We start from the raw sequence: 22,189 nt of genomic DNA on the forward strand, positions 1-22,189 counted from the left end.
CTACACCGGTTGTATTCTGCATTTCACTGTAAGGTCTACTACACCTGTTGTATTCTACATTTCACTGTAAGGTCTACTACACCTGTTGTATTCAGCATTTCACTGTAAGGTCTACTACACCTGTTGTATTCGGCATTTCACTGTAAGGTCTACTACACCTGTTGTATTCGGCATTTCACGGTAAGGTCTACTACACCTGTTGTATTCGGCATTTCACGGTAAGGTCTACTACACCTGTTGTATTCGGCATTTCACGGTAAGGTCTACTACACCTGTTGTATTCGGCATTTCACGGTAAGGTCTACTATACCTGTTGTATTCGGCATTTCACGGTAAGGTCTACTATACCTGTTGTATTCGGCATTTCACTGTAAGGTCTACTACACCTGTTGTATTCGGCATTTCACGGTAAGGTCTACTACACCTGTTGTATTCGGCATTTCACGGTAAGGTCTACTACACCTGTTGTATTCGGCATTTCACGGTAAGGTCTACTATACCTGTTGTATTCGGCATTTCACGGTAAGGTCTACTATACCTGTTGTATTCGGCATTTCACTGTAAGGTCTACTACACCTGTTGTATTCGGCATTTCACGGTAAGGTCTACTACACCTGTTGTATTCGGCATTGCACGGTAAGGTCTACTACACCTGTTGTATTCGGCGCTTGTGACATAACTTTCCCCCCTACGTGAACAATAGATTTCGACCCTGTGTAAAGTGACTGGCGAGGGGTAACATTGCCACCTCTCCTCCTGTCAGGTGTATGCTAACGGCATCAGGAACATCGACCTCCATTTCATCATCTGTAAGCTGGCTGCCCCTGTCATCTCAGTGCTGCTGCTGTCCCTGTGTGTCCCCTACGTCATAGCAGCCGGGGTCGTACCTGCCGTAGGTCAGTCAACAGTGTGTGTGTGTCCTACGTCATAGCAGCCGGGGTCGTACCTGCCGTAGGTCAGTCAACAGTGTGTGTGTGTCCTACGTCATAGCAGCCGGGGTCGTACCTGCCGTAGGTCAGTCAACAGTGTGTGTGTGTGTCCTACGTCATAGCAGCCGGGGTTGTACCTGCCGTAGGTCAGTCAACAGTGTGTGTGTGCAGTGTGTGTCCTATGTCATAGCAGCCGGGGTCGTACCTGCCGTAGGTCAGTCAACAGTGTGTGTGTGCAGTGTGTGTCCTACGTCATAGCAGCCGGGGTCGTACCTGCCGTAGGTCAGTCAACAGTGTGTGTGTGTGTGTGTGCACGTGTTTGTTTGTTTGCATGTTCATGGGAAGTGTTTGCATGCACACTTGTGGGTGAGTATGAAGTGTTCAGCTCTAACTCTACTAATAGATCTGTACCCCTCCTGGTGTGACTCCAGATATAACTCTACTAATAGATCTGTACCCCTCCTGGTGTGACTCCAGATATAACTCTACTAATAGATCTGTTCCCCTCCTGGTGTGACTCCAGATATAACTCTACTAATAGATCTGTTCCCCTCCTGGTGTGACTCTAGATATAACTCTACTAATAGATCTGTTCCCCTCCTGGTGTGGCAGGTCTGTCAGGTGTGTCAGGTGTGACTCCAGAGATGCAGATTCTGATTCAGAGAAGGATCTACCCGTTCCTCCTGATGGTGGTGTCCATCATCGGCATCCTCTCCTTCCAGATACGACAGTTCAAACGTCTCTACGAACACATCAAGAACGACAAGTAAGCACCCACCCCTATCTCCATACCTGGCCTGTTCCTTAACAGCTCCTTGTATAGGGATAGTACAACCCTGGTCCCAGGGAGTTTCAGGATATGCAGGCTTTTGTTCCAGCCCAGCACTTCCACATCTGATTTTAACTATTCAAGGTCTTGATCTGCAGCTGACACACAAACTAGGTAAATGCTCTAGTATTGTGATTGACATTTGACTGTTTTTTTTAAGCCCATGTCCTCTTTGCCTTCCTGCAGGTACCTGGTTGGCCAGCGGCTTGTCAACTACGAACGCAAGGCTAGGGGAACCAGCTCTGTTCCTCCCCCTAACTCTATCCCAGAGTAGGCAAGTTTGCTTTTGGAAACCACACATCTCGTGTCCTCCCTCCCTCCCCCTCTCTCTCTCCATCCCTCCCTCACCCTCCTTCCACCCCTCTCTCTCTCCCTTCCCCTCTCTCTCTCCCTTCCCCTCTCTCTCTCCCTTCCCCTCTCTCTCCCCCTTCCCCCCTCTCCCTGTAATGTTCATGCCTTGCTAAGTGTTAAGTGCAGCCTGAGGATTGTACATATGTAAATACTTTGGATGCAGACTTGTCTGAAATTGGACAGATTTGGATTAATGCAATGACCATTGTACATCTTAAGTGTATGTATATTAATTTATTAAATCAAACTGACAATTTGTTTCTGTCTTGTTGTTTATCATGAAGAAGAAGAAAAACATTTTAAAAAATGTTGAGGGGTGGTGTCATAGTTTCATCCTTTGGGACAAGTTGAGATTCCAGTATTATTCCAAACTCCTCTTTTAGTATGTCAGGTATCTCTTCATCAGTCAGCTCTCTGCTGGCTTTAGTCACAGTCCCAGCTTCATCTGAGGGAAACTGGGTGGTGATGAGTTTATGGCCCATGTAGGTGAGCCTCCCGGTAGGCTTCAGCATGGAGCAGAGAGACTTGCAGAAGAAGATGGAGCTAGGGGAGCTCTGATGGTAGTCACACATCTCTATGAAGTCTCCTCTGTGTCTTGTGTCCAGAGTGAACTTGTATAGCTCAGTCCAGAGCCCAGTTTCTCTCTCTTCATCTTGCCACTCCAGAAAGTGCATCTCTCCAGCTCGTCTGATCCTGTACATTCTGTGGCCCTGCTTCTGAGGTTCTTCCGTCTCTAAGGACATTGGGAGCTCGAACCCTGATCCACCAAATGCCACGTCGCACAGCCACCGATGCCCCTCGAGCGTCACCATGGAGATGAAGTGGTCGAACGGCGGGCCGTACCACCCTGTGATGGCGTTTCTCACTTGGCCCGCTAGGATGGTGACCTCGAATCCCATTTCCGACAGAAGCCAGGAGAACAGACCGTTGTTCTCGAAGCAGAACCCTCCGCGGCGGTGGTTAATGATTTTATCATAGAGGTGCGGGAGTTCGAGTCGTACGCGCCCCCCGTTGTGGATGGTGAGATTCTCGAAAGGTACAGTCCTCAGATGACAGCGGTGTACACGCTGGAGCGCGTCCAAGGTCGGCGTTGGCAACGCTGGTCCCTCATACCCAATGCGTAGAAAATACTTCTGAACATCCATTTCTAATCGAAAATGTTAAAAAAGTTTTCAAAAGTAAAATATTTCGTTCACTTTATACAAAATACAATGTATCTTTAAGAACAATGTCGATGGGAAGATATGCTATGCCTGGGATTTTTTAAATAGATTAGGCGAAATCTGCAGTTCCTGTGGTGTGTAGGATATTCCTTTCAGTTTGCTTTCAGTCCTGCCAAAGGTTATATGTTACCCTAGTAAACGGACGTGCTGCCTCCTGGCGGACACACCAATCATTAGTGATTTGGAAAGAATAGTCCAAGCAGACTGAACGCTAATAAAGCAAGCAGGTATTGTAGGTCCAGGTCTAAAACACCATATAATATACAATCCTAATTAAAGAGACGCCTAGATTAGTAGAATATGTCTAGGGACCTGGTTAACTTAACAAAGGCATCCAAAATCGAAACTAGAAATCAAGAGATTAACAAAAGCAAAACAGTTGGAACTCCCAAAGCTTCTCCTTTTATTTTATTTCCGGGCCAGGGCTTCTTCATTACCGTTTAACAACCAGACGGAAGCAAACAGAAAGGGACCTACCATTGCATGTAATCGGTTGCGCAACAGAGAGGATATTTTGCAACAGAATCGGCGTAATGAATACACCCCAGATAAACTAGCGCCGAATACAACAGGATGTAAACCTTATATATATATATAAGTGTGGGACACTTGCACACTCTACCGGGAGACGAAGGGAAATGCACAGGGGAGTGTGGTCGGTGACGTCACGCAAACTCTCCCATGGGGTGGGATCGTCACCAGATACCACAGCTACAAAGTTATAATCGCCGCACATTTCTACTATTTATGTCTTTAAAATTTGATTTTAAACCTAACTTTAACCTCAATGCTAACCTTAAATTTTTATATATTTAATGTATTTTTACGTTATAGTAGTGCTAACTTGTACATCGGGAAGGCCCAGAGCACAGTGAGCGGCGCGAGATGGGGTGGGTGAGGGTATCCGGGGGGCTCAGAGGTACCTGAACACAATGAGGAAAAAAGTGTCCAAAACACCATGGCAGCCAAGTAGCCTACTATCTATGGAGGTGAAACAGGACAGCACTCTCCAAGTAGCCTACTATCTATGGTGGTGAAACGGACAGCACTCTCCAAGTAGCCTACTATCTATGGTGGTGAAACGGGACAGCACTCTCCAAGTAGCCTACTATCTATGGAGGTGAAACGGACAGCACTCTCCAAGTAGCCTATTATCTATGTATGTGAAACGGACAGCACTCCAAGTAGCCTACTATCTATGGAGGTGAAACGGACAGCGCTCTCCAAGTAGCCTACTATCTATGGAGGTGAAACGGGACAGCACTCTCTAAGTAGCCTGCTATCTATGGAGGTGAAACAGGACAGCACTCTCCAAGTAGCCTACTATCTATGGAGGTGAAACGGGACAGCACTCTCTAAGTAGCCTGCTATCTATGGAGGTGAAACAGGACAGCACTCTCCAAGTAGCCTACTATCTATGGAGGTGAAACGGGACAGCACTCTCTAAGTAGCCTGCTATCTATGGAGGTGAAACAGGACAGCACTCTCCAAGTAGCCTACTATCTATGGTGGTGAAACGGGACAGCACTCTCCAAGTAGCCTACTATCTATGGAGGTGAAACGGACAGCACTCTCCAAGTAGCCTACTATCTATGGAGGTGAAACGGACAGCACTCTCCAAGTAGCCTACTATCTATGGATGTGAAACGGACAGCACTCTCCAAGTAGCCTATTATCTATGTATGTGAAACGGACAGCACTCTCCAAGTAGCCTACTATCTATGGAGGTGAAACGGGACAGCACTCTCCAAGTAGCCTACTATCTATGGAGGTGAAACGGACAGCACTCTCCAAGTAGCCTACTATCTATGGAGGTGAAACAGACAGCACTCTCCAAGTAGCCTACTATCTATGTAGGTGAAACGGACAGCACTCTCCAAGTAGCCTACTATCTATGGAGGTGAAACGGACAGCACTCTCCAAGTAGCCTACTATCTATGGAGGTGAAACAGGACAGCACTCTCCAAGTAGCCTACTATCTATGGAGGTGAAACGGACAGCACTCTCCAAGTAGCCTACTATCTATGGAGGTGAAACGGACAGCACTCTCCAAGTAGCCTACTATCTATGGATGTGAAACGGACAGCACTCTCCAAGTAGCCTACTATCTATGGAGGTGAAACGGGACAGCACTCTCCAAGTAGCCTACTATCTATGGTGGTGAAACGGGACAGCACTCTCCAAGTAGCCTACTATCTATGGAGGTGAAACGGGACAGCACTCTCCAAGTAGCCTACTATCTATGGTGGTGAAACGGGACAGCACTCTCCAAGTAGCCTACTATCTATGGAGGTGAAACGGGACAGCACTCTCCAAGTAGCCTACTATCTATGGTGGTGAAACGGGACAGCACTCTCCAAGTAGCCTACTATCTATGGAGGTGAAACAGGACAGCACTCTCCAAGTAGCCTATTATCTATGGTGGTGAAACGGGACAGCACTCTCCAAGTAGCCTACTATCTATGGTGGTGAAACGGACAGCACTCTCCAAGTAGCCTACTATCTATGGTGGTGAAACGGGACAGCACTCTCCAAGTAGCCTACTATCTATGGTGGTGAAACGGACAGCACTCTCCAAGTAGCCTACTATCTATGGTGGTGAAACGGACAGCACTCTCCAAGTAGCCTACTATCTATGGTGGTGAAACGGGACAGCACTCTCCAAGTAGCCTACTATCTATGGTGGTGAAACGGACAGCACTCTCCAAGTAGCCTACTATCTATGGTGGTGAAACGGGACAGCACTCTCCAAGTAGCCTACTATCTATGGAGGTGAAACGGGACAGCACTCTCTAAGTAGCCTACTATCTATGGAGGTGAAACGGGACAGCACTCTCTAAGTAGCCTACTATCTATGGAGGTGAAACGGACAGCACTCTCCAAGGTGCTAATTCATTCAAAGTATTTTAGAATTCACTGCAGTATGCCCACATACTTGAGTATAGCGGTGTTTACACAAGTCCGAATTTCGTATAGCCCAATTTTCTAGACATCAACGTACAACAAACTGTTTAGAAGACACTGCAGAACACCCGCTGTGGGGTTCACAAGACCCGCATTTCATATCATTTTCAAGACATCGATGTAGCAGTAAAACATATAGCGCAATATCGGAATATAACTTCAAATGAAATGAATCAATGTAGGCTACAGCAGAACACACACATGAGAATATATAGGCCTGTCTATGTGGTAATATGAAGCACATATCAAGATTACAAGTTAAAGGGAAAAGTGTCCTGCCTTAGTTTTCAAAACCACCCACGATTACTCTCCCCGTTGCAAGTCCATTTAACTCCTGAGAGTCAACTTCTTGCTCAAAGCCACGAGCGGGCCGGGCCTGTGGCTGTGATGTTTAACCTCCTAAAGCTGTTCTGAAGACTGGCTGGGCCTGTGGCTGTGATGTTTAACCTCCTAAGGCTGTTCTGAAGACTGTCTGGGCCTGTGGCTGTGATGTTTAACCTCCTAAAGCTGTTCTGAAGACTGTCTGGGCCTGTGGCTGTGATGTTTAACCTCCTAAAGCTGTTCTGAAGACTGGCTGGGCCTGTGGCTGTGATGTTTAACCTCCTAAAGCTGTTCTGAAGACTGTCTGGGCCTGTGGCTGTGATGTTTAACCTCCTAAAGCTGTTCTGAAGACTGGCTGGGCCTGTGGCTGTGATGTTTAACCTCCTAAGGCTGTTCTGAAGACTGGCTGGGCCTGTGGCTGTGATGTTTAACCTCCTAAGGCTGTTCTGAAGACTGGCTGGGCCTGTGGCTGTGATGTTTAACCTCCTAAGGCTGTTCTGAAGACTGGCTGGGCCTGTGGCTGTGATGTTTAACCTAAAGCTGTTCTGAAGACTGGCTGGGCCTGTGGCTGTGATGTTTAACCTCCTAAGGCTGTTCTGAAGACTGTCTGGGCCTGTGGCTGTGATGTTTAACCTCCTAAAGCTGTTCTGAAGACTGTCTGGGCCTGTGGCTGTGATGTTTAACCTAAAGCTGTTCTGAAGACTGGCTGGGCCTGTGGCTGTGATGTTTAACCTCCTAAGGCTGTTCTGAAGACTGTCTGGGCCTGTGGCTGTGATGTTTAACCTCCTAAAGCTGTTCTGAAGACTGGCTAGGCCTGTGGCTGTGATGTTTAACCTCCTAAGGCTGTTCTGAAGACTGTCTGGGCCTGTGGCTGTGATGTTTAACCTCCTAAAGCTGTTCTGAAGACTGGCTGGGCCTGTGGCTGTGATGTTTAACCTCCTAAAGCTGTTCTGAAGACTGTCTGGGCCTGTGGCTGTGATGTTTAACCTCCTAAAGCTGTTCTGAAGACTGTCTGGGCCTGTGGCTGTGATGTTTAACCTCCTAAAGCTGTTCTGAAGACTGGCTGGGCCTGTGGCTGTGATGTTTAACCTCATTCTAAGGTTGTTCTGAAGACTTAGGCTGTAGTTTCTATCTTTTGTTCCTTCTCCTTCGTCTTGAGTGTTAACCTGGGTGTCCTCTTTAGCCTTGTCTACAAGGCTTGCTGCCACAAAATGCGCCTTGGTTCAGGCATGTTCCAAAATCTTTTTACTGAGGGCTCTTTGTTGTCGTTGTTTTTTGTAAGTCTGATGCATAGGACGGTCATTTACTGTACACTCCACCCACTCTTTTGATAGTTTAATCACTCCAGTTGTTGGTAGACACAAGCGCCATACCTTTTTGCATGTTGTCCAGCCCAACCCCATGACAAGCCAGGGTTAAACTTTTGCTTTGTAGGTGGATGCACTGCCCCCCTCCCCCCAGCTCCCCGTCTCCCTCTCCCACTAAGTCTAACTCACTAGCAGGCCTACTAGCTAGTGGAGGTGCCAGTGGTCATGCTGAACTGGCGGGATTAGCATCGCCATCAGGAACAGTTTGCCCCTCACTCCTCTCCTCCGGCACTGATAGTTCTCTGGTTCTCTTTCTCTGGATTTTTGGCTTGAAAAATTTCAAACTCAATTGCCTTTTCTTATACATTTTTTATCTGGCTTTCCCACGCTTCAGATTCAGTAGGGAGATGACTAGACTAGGCTACGTGAAGTGATTACGTTGTGACCTTAACACTGATCGCTTTTATTAGAATGTCTACCGTGCGAACAGTGAAATAATTGATCAATCATGCTGCGAGAGGTCAAGTCAAATCTGAGGGGTACGGTATCTGGGCAAATAGGTCCCGGAACAAACCAAGTCAACTCTGAGTGGTATGGGATCTGGGCAAATAGGTCCTGGAACAAACCAAGTCAAATCTGACTGGTACCGGATCTGGGCAAATAGGTCCCGGAACAAACCAAGTCAAATCTGACTGGTACCGGATCTGGGCAAATAGGTCCCGGAACAAACCAAGTCAAATCTGACTGGTACCGGATCTGGGCATATAGGTCCCGGAACAAACAGTCATATCCGAGATGCTCCGGATCCTGTTCTGGCAGGATCCAGCTCAAATGAAGCACTGGTGCCATCTAGTGGAAACCCTTCAGATGGGAGAGTAAAGATGGCGCCCACCGACATACTGCAAAGCTGTCAACAGGGCTTAGCTTGGATACCTGTGGTTTTTGTCATCCTACTCATATGTTGATGATATTAGAGACCGTGTGAGGATATGACGGATCCGAGTGACTTGGTGTATAGAGAGAAGAGGAGAGGTCCTAGAAGCGTGCAGAGCCTGAGATGCCCCTGAGAGGGTCGAGAGGAGGATCTGATGGTTCACGATGTCCAAGGCAGCGGATAGATCTAGAAGGATGAGAACAAAGGAGAGATTCAGCTTTTGCAGTGCGGTGAACCTCGGTGGCACACGCAAACACACACACTCAGTTCAGAGTCAATTATGAAACTACTACAAAATGCAACCCTTCGTAGATTTGTCCTGAATGTTTTGACTGTGTTTCCTGCGATGTGTCTCTGACTGGGACAGTGTGTGCCTCTTGCAGTCCTCTACATGGTGTTCTTCCACCTGTCCATCATGTTTGTGTGGTCCTACTGGAACACCATCTTAACCAGTCCTGCCAACCTCTCCAAAGAGGGACCTTTCCTTTAGATACCTGCCCTGAAACATCTCCAATGATGTGTAAGTCTACTGTTGTAATGTTCAGATGAAGTAAGGTCATAACTCAACTTCGTTTTTGACTCTCTCTCTCTCTCTGTCTCTCTCTGTCTCTCTCTCTCTCTCTCTGTCTCTCTCTCTCTCTCTGTCTCTCTCTCTCTCTTCCATTCTAAAGGGGCTTTATTTGCATGGAAAACACGTTTACACTCTCTCTCTCTCAATTTCAATTTAAGGGCTTTATTGACATGGGAAACATATGTTTACATTGCCAATGAAAGTGAAATAGATAATAAACAAAAGTGAAATCAACAATAACAAATGAACAGTAAACATTACACTCACAAAACTTCCAAAGGAATAGACATTTCACATTTCATATTATGTCTATATACAGCGTTGTAACGATGTGCAAATTGTACAAAAGGGAAAATAAATAAACATAAATATGGGTTGTATTTACAGTGGTGTTTGTTCTTCACTGGTTGTCACAAATCTTGCTGCTGTGATGGCACACTGTGGTATTTCACCCAATTGATATGAGAGTTTATCAAAATTGGATTAATCAAAGTCTTTCTTTCAGGGTGAACAACTGTGTGGGATATTTCTGTTTGTTCATTGCAGCCACGTACTGCAGTATTCCATCAAGTTCTGGACAGTGAGTAATGATTTCCCATCTCCTCCATCCCTCAGTCTGTTCACATTTAGCCTCCCCTCTGACCCCCCCCCCCCCTTTCTCTCTCTCTCCATCACACACAGACATGATTATTGTCCCCTGGTCTGTCCGTTCATGTCTACCATGCCCTCCTGCCCCCCCCCTCCTTCCTCTCTGTTCATGTCAACCATGCCCTCCTGTCCCCCCCCCCCTTCCTCTCTGTTCATGTCTACCATGCCCTCCTGTCCCCCCCCTTCCTTCTTCTCCGTTCATGTCATCCATGCCCTCCTGTCCCCCCCCCCCTTCCTTCCTCTCCGTTCGTTTCTACCATGCCCTCCTGCCCCCTCTCCTTCCCCTCTGTTCATTTCTACCATGCCCTCCTGCCCCCTCTCCTTCCCCTCTGTTCATTTCTACCATGCCCTCCTGCCCTCCTGCCCCCCTCTCCTTCCCCTCTGTTCATTTCTACCATGCCCTCCTGTCCCCCTCTCCTACCCCTCTGTTCATTTCTACCATGCCCTCCTGCCCCCCTCTCCTTCCCCTCTGTTCATTTCTACCATGCCCTCCTGCCCCCCTCTCCTTCCCCTCTGTTCATTTCTACCATGCCCTCCTGTCTGTGGCATCTCACCACCCCTGACTTTGCCACCTCCCTGCTGCTCTGTTCTCCTCTGTCCTCCTCACCTACAGTCCCACCGTGAAGCCAGTGGGTTTTGGACTTCTAACCCCTTTTAAACACGGTGTTTAATGTGGGCTGAGCTAGAGAGGTGTTTGTGAGACAAGGGCAGATCCCCAATGTGGAGTCCGAATGGTAATCACTTCTTTAAAATACTTAATTGTGAGGCTAAATATAAGATTTTTTTGCAGGGTTCTCAGGACTGACAGGGTTAACACACTTTCTCTCTTTCATCCCCTCACATACACATGGTTAGCAGATGATATTGCGAGTGTAGCGAAATGATTGTGCGTCTAATTCCGACCGTGCAGTAATATCTAACAAGTACTCTAACAAATTCCATCCTTTCCCCCTCTCATTCGCTCGCTCTCTCTCTCTCTCCCCCTCTCTCTCCCCTATCCTACCACCCTCTCTCCTCTCCCTCTCATCCCTCCCCTATCCTACCACCCTCTCTCCTCCCCCTCCCCCTCTCTCTCCCCCTATCCTACCACCCTCTCTCCTCTCCCTCTCATCCCTCCCCTATCCTACCACCCTCTCTCCTCTCCCTCCCCCTCTCTCCCCCTATCCTACCACCCTCTCTCCTCTCCCTCTCATCCCTCCCCTATCCTACCACCCCCCCCCCCTCTCTCCCCCTCTCTCTCCCCCTCTCTCTCCCCCTATCCTACCACCCTCTCTCCTCTCCCTCCCCCTCTCTCCCCCTCTCTCTCCCCCTATCCTACCACCCTCTCTCCTCTCCCTCTCATCCCTCCCCTATCCTACCACCCTCTCTCCTCTCCCCCTCTCTCTCCCCCTATCCTACCACCCTCTCTCCTCTCCCTCTCATCCCTCCCCTATCCTACCACCCTCTCTCCTCCCCCTCCCCCTCTCTATCCCTCTCTCTCCCCTATCCTACCACCCTCTCTCCCCTATCCTACCACCCTCTCTCCTCCCCCTCCCCCTCTCGCCCCCTCTCTCTCCCCCTCTCTCTCCCCCTCTCTCTCCCCTATCCTACCACCCTCTCTCCTCCCCCTCCCCCTCTCTCCCCCTCTCTCTCCTACCACCCTCTCTCCTCTCCCTCTCATCCCTCCCTCCCTCTCCCCTATCCTACCTCCCTCTCTCTCCTCTCCCTCTCTCCTCTCCCTCCCCCTCTCTCCCTCTCTCTCTCCCCCTATCCTACCACCCTCTCTCCTCTCCCTCCCTCCCCCTCTCTCTCCCCCTATCCTACCACCCTCTCTCCTCTCCCTCCCCCTCTCTCCCCCTCTCTCTCCCCCTATCCTACCACCCTCTCTCCTCTCCCTCCCCCTCTCTCCCCCTCTCTCTCCCCCTATCCTACCACCCTCTCTCCTCTCCCTCCCCCTCTCTCCCCCTATCCTACCACCCTCTCTCCTCTCCCTCCCCCTCTCTCTCCCCCTATCCTACCACCCTCTCTCCTCCCCCTCCCCCTCTCTCTCCCTCTCTCTCCCCCTCTCTCTCCCCCTCTCTCTCCCCTATCCTACCACCCTCTCTCCTCTCCCTCCCCCTCTCTCCCCCTATCCTACCACCCTCTCTCCTCTCCCTCTCATCCCTCCCCTATCCTACCACCCTCTCTCCTCTCCCTCCCTCTCTCTCCCCCTATCCTACCACCCTGATGTGATAATGTGTGGTGTGGTACTGTGGTGTGGGATGTGGTGTGGTACTGTGGTGTGGGATGTGGTGTGGTACTGTGTCGTGGGATGTGGTGTGGTACTGTGGGATGTGGTACTGTGTGGTGTGGTACTGTGGTGTGGTACTGTGTGGTGTGGTTCTGTGGTGTGGTGTGATGTTGGATGTGGTGTGGTACTTTGTGGGATGTGGTACTGTGTGGTGTGGTACTGTGTGGTGTGGTACTGTGTGGTGTGGTACTGTGGGATGTGATACTGTGTGGTGTGGTACTGTGGGATGTGATACTGTGTGGTGTGGTACTGTGGGGTGTGGTACTAAGGTGTGGTGTGATGTTGGATGTGGTGTGGTACTGTGGTGTGATGTGATGTGGTACTGTATGGTGTGGTACTGTGGGATGTGGCACTGTGTGGTGTGGTACTGTGGGGTGTGGTACTGTGTGGTGTGGTACTGTGCTGGTGTGGTGTGGTACTGTGGTGGTGTGGTGTGGTGTGATGTTGGATGTGGTGTGGTACTGTGGGATGTGATACTGTGTGGTGTGGTACTGTGGGATGTGGTACTGTGGGATGTGGTACTGTATGGTGTGGTACTGTGGGATGTGATACTGTGGGGTGTGGTACTAAGGTGTGGTGTGATGTTGGATGTGGTGTGGTACTGTGGTGTGATGTGGTACTGTGGGATGTGGCACTGTGTGGTGTGGTACTGTGGGGTCTGGTGTGATGTTGGATGTGGTGTGGTACTGTGGGATGTGGTGTGATGTGGTGTGATGTGGTGTGGTACTGTGGGATGTGGTGTGGTACTGTGGTGTGGTGTGATGTTGGATGTGATACTGTGTGATGTGTTGTGAATGGTGTGCTGTGTGGTGTGGTACTGTGGGATGTGGTGTGATGTGGTGTGGTACTGAGGTGTGGGATGTGGTGTGATGTGATGTGGTACTGTGTGATGTGTTGTGAATGGTGTGCTGTGGTGTGGTACTGTGGGGTGGTGTGATGTTGGATGTGGTGTGGTACTGTGGTGTGATGTGATGTGGTACTGTATGGTGTGGTATTGTGGGATGTGGCACTGTGTGGTGTGGTACTGTGGGGTGGGGTGTGGTGTGGTGTTGGATGTGGTGTGATGTTGGATGTGATACTGTGTGATGTGTTGTGAATGGTGTGCTGTGTGGTGTGGTACTGTGGGATGTGGTGTGATGTGGTGTGGTACTGAGGTGTGGGATGTGGTACTGTGTGATGTGTTGTGAATGGTGTGCTGTGGTGTGGTACTGTGGGGTGGTGTGATGTTGGATGTGGTGTGGTACTGTGGTGTGATGTGATGTGGTACTGTATGGTGTGGTACTGTGGGATGTGGCACTGTGTGGTGTGGTACTGTGTGGTGTGATGTTGGATGTGGTGTGATGTTGGATGTGATACTGTGTGATGTGTTGTGAATGGTGTGCTGTGTGGTGGGGTGTGGTGTGATGTGGTGTGGTACTGAGGTGTGGGATGTGGTGTGATGTGATGTGGTACTGTGTGATGTGTTGTGAATGGTGTGCTGTGGGGTGGTGTGATGTTGGATGTGGTGTGGTACTGTGGTGTGATGTGATGTGATGTTGGATGTGATACTGTGTGATGTGTTGTGAATGGTGTGCTGTGTGGTGTGGTACTGTGGTGTGGGATGTGGTGTGATGTTGGATGTGATACTGTGTGATGTGTTGTGAATGGTGTGCTGTGTGGTGTGGTACTGTGGGATGTGGTGTGATGTGGTGTGGTACTGAGGTGTGGGATGTGGTGTGATGTGATGTGGTACTGTGTGATGTGTTGTGAATGGTGTGCTGTGGTGTGGTACTGTGGGGTGGTGTGATGTTGGATGTGGTGTGGTACTGTGGTGTGATGTGATGTGGTACTGTATGGTGTGGTACTGTGGGATGTGGCACTGTGTGGTGTGGTACTGTGTGGTGTGATGTTGGATGTGATACTGTGTGATGTGTTGTGAATGGTGTGCTGTGTGGTGTGGTACTGTGGGATGTGGTGTGATGTGGTACTGTGTGATGTGTTGTGAATGGTGTGCTGTGTGGTGTATTACAGTCAGGGAGATGGACTGATGTTCCCAGCACGGCTGGTCAATATTGACCCAGAACAGCCCACAATCCCCCCGCAGCCAGAGGCCAATAGAAGGTCATCAAAACTGATCAGTCGATCAGAATGTCAATCAATGTGACAGTACCAACAAACGGTTATCAGATGTAGATGAATAAACTGAAACGTGAGAGATTAAAACTGTTTTATCTCGTGTAACCAGATGTTCAGTAATGCACAATCAATCAGATGTTTGTAAAGCTATTATTTTATTCCCAGTACTGAAGACGTCCCAGGCCAGTCCTCTCAGCGAGTCTCAGAACTGTCTCCTAGGCAATGAACAACACGCCAACGTGACAGAACACCTGGAGAATGACACCCTGAAGTTTGGTAGGTATCTGGTCTGGTCATCGTTAATCTTTGGCTCCATGACATTTGGTACGTCCTGAGTGGCTCAGTGGGTAGAGCATGGCGCTTGCAACACCAGGGTTGTGGGTTTGATTCCCACGTGGGACCAGTATGAGAAAGTTTAAATAAAAAATCAAATAAAAAGATCCATTCACTACTGTAAGTAGCCCTTGATAAGATCTAGAATGTACATTCTGCTCAGGCACCTTTAACCCCTGACCCTTGGTCTCTGTTGGAGAACGAGTCATAACGAGGTGAGCCAACCAGATTTCTGCACCTGATTACAGCTGTGTTCTATGTGACTAGATTTCATAAACTAAACGTATTGTCTCAGGAGAAGAAACCAGCCATCTAATATGATGCCTTAAGCAACGCCACACTTTTGTTTAGCATCACAATGCATAGCTGTAGCTATAGAAACGGCCCACAGCATAACCATGGAAACGCACTCCTTTCAGTCGTCGCCATAGTTGCACCCTACAGCCTTGTCTTTTAATCATCAGTAAGTTACACACACAACCATGCATGCAGTTGTACGGAAGAACCACACACAGCCTTCTGTACATGTATTTGTGTTGACTGTGACCCTGAGTGTTCACCCGGGACAGTTCATAGATCTCAGCATCACACGGAATAGTAGGAATAGTAATCCATCTTTACACTACAGAGTGGAGACTAACTGTGCCAAAAGCTGAGTGTTACATGGACCAGGCCTGAGGAAGGACCTGAACTGGGAGAAGACGACTATATCTGAGCTGGGAGGTACTGGAACATAATGGTTTTGTACAGATTGTTCACCCAACATTTATCAAATTGATGGTATGAATCTGGAAAATATCACCAAGACTACATGGAAGAAACATTATCGTGTTAACACATCATTTAACAGAGTGTTTGGATTGGTGGATGGGTGGACTATGCAAAGAAGATCCAATCGAGGGGATGCCGGACTAAACCATTGCTGAAGTGAAATGGGGGGACTCCAACCGGGGGTTGATAATGTCATAGCACAAGATGACACGGTTGCACTTTCAATATTACATTTTAATGTCCATCACATTAGGTGCTGCATTCTTGATGTCCAAAAACATAGATTCAAGACAGGTACAGTTAGTTTGTCTTAAGGTTGGTGTTTTCAGATTTGTGAAGAGAGGGAAAGTGTGTTTGCTTGCATTGCATGTGGGCAGATTTGTTAGGACAGAGAGATAGATAGTGTGCAGGAAGGCAGGTGCTTGCTGTACCTGACAGCCTACAAGGACCAGCTTTACGTTTTAGTGAAAGGTGATTAGATAGTTTGGCTTACATGCATTCACAAGCTGCTTGTCGACCCTGAAGGTCATGTCATGTGAGAGTATACAGTATGGCCTCAAGCTCCTCCTCAACTAGTTCCACCTCATGGTCAGGGGTTTATTACAAGTTGATCAATGATTGTTTTAATTTGACTGGAATTTAAATGGAATTGACCACAACTGTGCTTGAACATGACCTTGTACGAGAGTTGTGTCTCAAAATACACCCTATTTCTCCATAGAGTACACTACCAGAGCCACATAGGGTTTAGGGGTTAAAGTAGTGTGCAGGCTGGGGAATAGAGTGCGAATTGGGATCAGTCTGAGGTCACCGTTGGTTGCCAAATAAAGGGCTGACCAATCAGCTGCTCCGACCTCTGAACTGGAAGTGTTTCCAGCACGTGCGCAATCCCATAAAATCTGAATCATAGACCATTGAAAGGGAATGTCTTGTAGTATTGCAGTCATTCTTATTCTATGCCTGATACCTTAATGCTCTCACATCATTGGGCAGTGTCATGGAAACCAAGTGACTTGATGTTTAAGGTTTACCTGCATGTTCCAAGTGTCTGGGCCACCTTGCAGTACTGGTGCTGACCAGCAGGTGGTGAAACCTCCCAGCCTGTCGAGCTGCCTTCTTTGTGTTGTAAAGTACTTGTTCTTTCTCGAAAATGAGGTGCCTCACAGTTAAGGTCTATAGTGGACCAGTATGTGTCATATGCAGTAGGATTCCCTGTGATGTAAAAGTGTGTGGGGCTCAGCTTGTGTGACCTTTGATGGTGAGGTGTTATTTTGTATTATTTTTTTGTATTATATTTTTATTTCACCTTTATTTAACCAGGTAGGCCAGTTGAGAACACCTTTATTTAACCAGGTAGGCTAGTTGAGAACACCTTTATTTAACCAGGTGGGCCAGTTGAGAACACCTTTATTTAACCAGGTAGGCAAGTTGAGAACACCTTTATTTAACCAGGTGGGCCAGTTGAGAACGCCTTTATTTAACCAGGTAGGCAAGTTGAGAACAAGTTCTCATTTACAACTGCGACCTGGCCAAGATAAAGCAAAGCAGTGCGACACAAACAACAACACAGAGTTACACATAAACAACAACACAGAGTTACACATAAACAACAACACAGAGTTACACATAAACAACAACACAGAGTTACACAGGGGATAAATGGGATATGGGATAAACAAGCGTACAATAGAAACAAAGAAAGTCTATATACAGTGTGTGCAAATGGAGTAAGGAGGTAAAGGCAATAAATAGGCCAATAGTAGCCAAGTAATTACAATTTAGCAAATTAACACTGGAGTGATAGATGTGCATATGATGATGTGCAAGTAGAAATACTGGTGTGCAAAAAAAGTAAATAAAAACAATATGGGGATGAGCTAGGTAGTTGGGTGGGCTATTTACAGATGGGCTGTGTACAGCTGCAGCGATCGGTAACCTGCTCTGACAGCTGATGCTTAAAGTTAGTGAGGGAGATATAAGTCTCCAACTTCAGCGATTTTTGCAATTTGTTCCAGTCATTGGCAGCAGAGAACTGGAAGGAAAGGCAGCCAAAGGGGGTGTTGGCTTTGGGGATGAGATATACCTTCTGGAGCATGTGCTATGGGTGGGAGTTGTTATGGTGACCAGTGAGCTGAGATAAGGCGGAGCTTTACCTTTCAAAGACTTATAGATGACCTGGAGCCAGTAGGTCTGGCCACGAATATGTAGCAAAGAATAGTGTAGTGTATCCACTTGTTATGCCAGTCACTGACAGTCACTCAATTAGCCCAAGTCAGCAAAAAAAATGTTGATTGCTAGGTAAGGTATTTTAGCCAGCTATCTAAAACTTGTGGAAGGCCTAATCATCACCAAATTACCGACCGGGTGTAACGGATGTGAAACGGCTAGCTAGTTAGCGGTGGTGCGCGCTAAATAGTGTTTCAATCGGTGACGTCACTTGCTCTGAGACCTTGAAGTAGTAGTTCCCCTTGCTCTGCAAGAGCCGTGGCTTTTGTGGAGTGATGGGTAACGATGCTTCGAGGGTGGCTGTTGTTGATGTGTGCAGAGGGTCCCTGGTTCGCGCCCGGGTATGGGCGAGGGGATGGTCTAAAGTTATACTGTTACACGGGTATGTACCTAGGGGCCCTGGCCCCGGTGTTGTAGTAGTCGAGACCGAGACCACATATTGAGTGTCTTGGTGTCTGATACATTTGTGCTCTGTCTTAAATCAGTCTCGGACAGTGAGACTCTTCATTTCTTCCTGAGACCTGCAGAGTAAAAACCTCATAATTAAACCTCATAATTATCAGCTTCCATTCAGTCAGAGCCTAAAACCACTGACTGACTGAATGTCAGAGCCTAAAACCACTGACTGACTGAATGTCAGAGCCTAAAACCGCTGACTGACTGAATATCAGCACCTAAAACCACTGACTGACTGAATATCAGCACCTAAAACCACTGACTGACTGAATATCAGCACCTAAAACCACTGACTGAATGTCAGAACCTAAAACCACTGACTGACTGAATGTCAGAGCCTAAAACCACTGACTGACTGAATGTCAGAGCCTAAAACCACTGACTGACTGAATGTCAGAACCTAAAACCACTGACTGATTGAATATCAGCACCTAAAACCACTGACTGACTGAATATCAGCACCTAAAACCACTGACTGAATGTCAGAACCTAAAACCACTGACTGACTGAATGTCAGAGCCTAAAACCACTGACTGACTGAATGTCAGAGCCTAAAACCGCTGACTGACTGAATGTCAGAGCCTAAAACCGCTGACTGACTGTCAGAGCCTAAAACCACTGACTGACTGAATGTCAGAGCCTAAAACTGCTGACTGACTGAATGTCAGAGCCTAAAACCGCTGACTGACTGAATGTCAGAGCCTAAAACCGCTGACTGACTGAATGTCAGAGCCTAAAACCGCTGACTGACTGAATGTCAGAGCCTAAAACCACTAGGCCAAATATATACAGTACACTGCTTTCTTGAAACAATATCTTAAAAGCCTTTCTATATTTTATAGACATGTTTGCGCAGTGTCAAACTTCTAGGCCTTCAGTGTGTGACAGGTTGGTGATTCTGAAAGGACAGCCACCGTAATACCAGACACTCTCTCTTTCTGTAAAACACAAAGGGCCAGTGGTGGAGTGTAGGGCAGGTATAAACTGTATACCCACTTTTTCGGGGGGAATTGCTTACTGACTTCTTAATCCCTACTGATGCGTATCTAAGTAGTGTAGTGGAGTTATATGACTTATCTGTTAAGTAGTACAATAGAGAAAGTACACAAAGTAGCCTACACAATCGCAAAGCACGTGAAATATATTCACATGGGCGCAGCACACAGACTAGTTTCAGCAGAGGCAGCAAGAGTATGCAGCTCTCAACTGGTTTTGGCATGGATCAGCTCACAGAATATTTTTGCCTGTAGGTAGGAAAGACATTTTAACTGATAATATCTAGCTGTAAATGCTAACTAAGGCAACAATGGGTATACGAACCAGGTATTGAAAATGTTTTGTCTGAAGTGTTGGTTAGCAATTGCCATCATCAAATCAAATTTGATTTGTCACATGCGCCGAATACAACAGATGTAGACCTTACTGTGAAATGCATACTTACAAGTCCTTAACCAACAATGCAGTTAAGAAAAATAAGAGTTAAGAAAAGATTTACTAAATAAACTAAAGTATAAAAGAACAATAAGAAGGCTATATAGAGGGGGTACCTGTAGTGTCACTGTGCCGGGTACAGGTTAGTCGAGGTAATTGAGCTGTACATGTAGGTAGGGATAAAGTGACTATGCATAGATAATAAACAGTGCGTATCAGCAGCGTAGAAAAAAAGGGAGGGGGGAGGGTCAATGCAAATAGTCCGGGTAGCCATTTGATTAGCTGTTCGGGAGTCTTTTGGCTTGGGGGTAGAAGCTGATAAGAAGCCATTTGGACCTAGACTTGGCGCACCAGTACCGCTTGCTGTGCGTTTGCAGAAAGAACAGTCTATGACTAGGGTGGCTGGAGTCTTTGGCAATTTTTAGGGCCTTCCTCTGATACCGCCTGGTGCAGTTGCCATACCAGGTGGTGATGCAACTGGTCAGGATGCTCTCGATGGTGCAGCTGTAGAACTTTTTGAAGATCTGAGGACCCATGCCAAATTTTTTCAGTCTACTGAGGGGGAATAGGCATTGTCGTGCCCTTTTCACGACTGTCTTAGTGTGTTTGGACCATGATAGTTTGTCGGTGATGTGGACACCAAGGAACTTGAATCTCTCAACCTGCTCCACTGCAGCTCCGTCGATGAGAATGGGGACGTGCTCGGTCCTCCTTTTCATGTAGTCCACAATCATCTCCTTTGTCTTGATCATGTTTAGGGAGAGGTTGTTGTCCTGGCACTTTTCTGACTCCTCCCTATAGGCTGTCTCATCGTTGTTGGTGATCAGGCCTACCACCACTGTGTTGTCAGCAAACTTAATGATGGTGTTGGAGTTGTGCCTGGCCACGCAGTCATGGGTGAACAGGGAGTACAGGAGGGGACTGAGCAGGCACCCCTGAAGTGCTCATGTGTTGAGGATCAGCATGGCGGATATGTTGTTGCATACCCTTACAACCTGGGGGCGGACTGTCAGGAAGTCCAGGATCCAGTTGTAGAGGGAGCTGTTTAGTCCCATGGTCCTTAGCTTTGAGGGCACTATGGTGTTGAACGCTAAGCTGTCGTCAAGCTGGGAAACAGCAGTGTTGAGTGCTATAGAGATTGCACTATGTCATCTGTGGATCTATTGTGGCAGTATGCAAATTGTAGTGGCTCCGGAGTTTCTGGGATGATGGTGTTCATATGATCCATGACCAGCCTTTCAAAGCACTTCATGGCTACAGACGTAAGTGCTACGGGTCGGTAGTCATTTAGGCAGGTTACCTTGGTGTTCTTGGGCACAGGGACTATGGTGGTCTGCTTGAAACATGTTTGTATTATAGACTCGGCCAGGGACAGGTTGAAAATGTTAGTGAAGACGCTTGCCAGTTGGTCAGCGCATGCTCGGAGTACACGTCCTGGTAGTCCGTCTGGCCCTGTAGCCTTGTGAATGTTGACCTGCTTAACCTGTTGCGTCGAGCCATCCCGGATCCGGGATCATGAATACAGCCTCAATTATACCATAACTTCCTGAAAATCGCAAATGAAATGAAATTAATATGCTAGCTCTCAAGCTTAGCCTTTTGTTAACAACACTGTCATCTCAGATTTTCAGAATATGCTTCTCAACCATTGCAAAATAAGCATTTGTGTAACAGCTAGCGCTGTTAGCGTAGCATGCTGGCGTAGCATTTAGCGTTAGCATTAGCAGGCAACATTTTTACAAAAACCAGAAAATCATTCAAATAAAATCATTACCTTTGAAGAACTTCAGATGTTTTCAATGAGGAGACTCTCAGTTAGATAGCAAATGCTCCGTTTTTCCTGAAAGATGATTTGTTTAGGAGAAATTGCTCCGTTTGGTGCGTCTCGTTTGGCTACCAAAAAAAAACGAAAATTCAGTCTTCAAAACGTCAAACTTTTTTCCAAATTAACTCCATAATATCGACTGAAACATGGCAAACGTTGTTTAGGACCAATCCTCAAGGTGTTTTTCACATATCTCTTTGATGATATATCATTCGTGGAAGTCTGCTATCCCCTCTGAATCCCAGGAGAAAATGCCTGTGGCTGAAGATTACGCACGAATTTACACAAAGGACACTGGGCGGACCCGTGGTAAATGTAGTCTCTTATGGCCAATCTTCCAATGATATGCCTACAAATACGTTACAATGCTGCAGACACCTTGGAGAAACGATAGGAAGGGCAGGCTCATTCCCGGCGCATTCACAGCCATATAAGGAGACAATAGAAAACAGAGCTTCGAAAATTCTGCCCATTTCCTGGTTAAGGTATCATCTTGGTTTCGCCTTTTATCCATAAATTAAAAGAGCGCCCCCTATATCCAAGAAGTTAAAGGTCTTACTCACATCGGCTACTGTAGGCATGATCACACATCATGTGCTGTTTGCGTAGACATGGATGGCCCTGGTTGGACAGAGGCCCATCCACTCGGGGACTGGGCCCTGACAGGCTCACCCAATCAGATTTAA

General features: G+C 47.4%; 2 protein-coding genes across 2 annotated transcripts in view; one reads left to right on the forward strand and one right to left on the reverse strand.

Moving 5' to 3' along the window:
* Positions 1–2,367, forward strand: part of LOC109899202 (E3 ubiquitin-protein ligase MARCH6) — a 28,255-nt gene extending 25,888 nt beyond the window's left edge. The window contains exons 24-26 of the mRNA XM_031836368.1: positions 764–896; positions 1,542–1,695; positions 1,945–2,367. Coding sequence (XP_031692228.1) covers positions 764–896; positions 1,542–1,695; positions 1,945–2,032 — 375 coding nt within the window. The 3' untranslated portion in view covers positions 2,033–2,367. The remainder of the gene's footprint in view (positions 1–763; positions 897–1,541; positions 1,696–1,944) is intronic.
* LOC109899201 (arylamine N-acetyltransferase, pineal gland isozyme NAT-10) lies at positions 2,324–3,887 on the reverse strand. Its single transcript, XM_020494255.2, has one exon. The coding sequence runs from the start codon at positions 3,252–3,254 to the stop codon at positions 2,409–2,411; it is 846 nt and encodes a 281-aa protein (XP_020349844.1). The 5' UTR covers positions 3,255–3,887; the 3' UTR covers positions 2,324–2,408.
* Positions 3,888–22,189: the final 18,302 nt, after the last annotated feature.

The sequence above is a fragment of the Oncorhynchus kisutch genome, linkage group LG11, assembly GCF_002021735.2.
Source record: "Oncorhynchus kisutch isolate 150728-3 linkage group LG11, Okis_V2, whole genome shotgun sequence".
Classification (NCBI taxonomy): domain Eukaryota; kingdom Metazoa; phylum Chordata; class Actinopteri; order Salmoniformes; family Salmonidae; genus Oncorhynchus; species Oncorhynchus kisutch.

Excerpts from the sequence above, each read along its gene's own strand:
- LOC109899201 (XM_020494255.2), bottom strand. The coding sequence starts at position 3,254 with ATGGATGTTCAGAAGTATTTTCTACGCATTGGGTATGAGGGACCAGCG.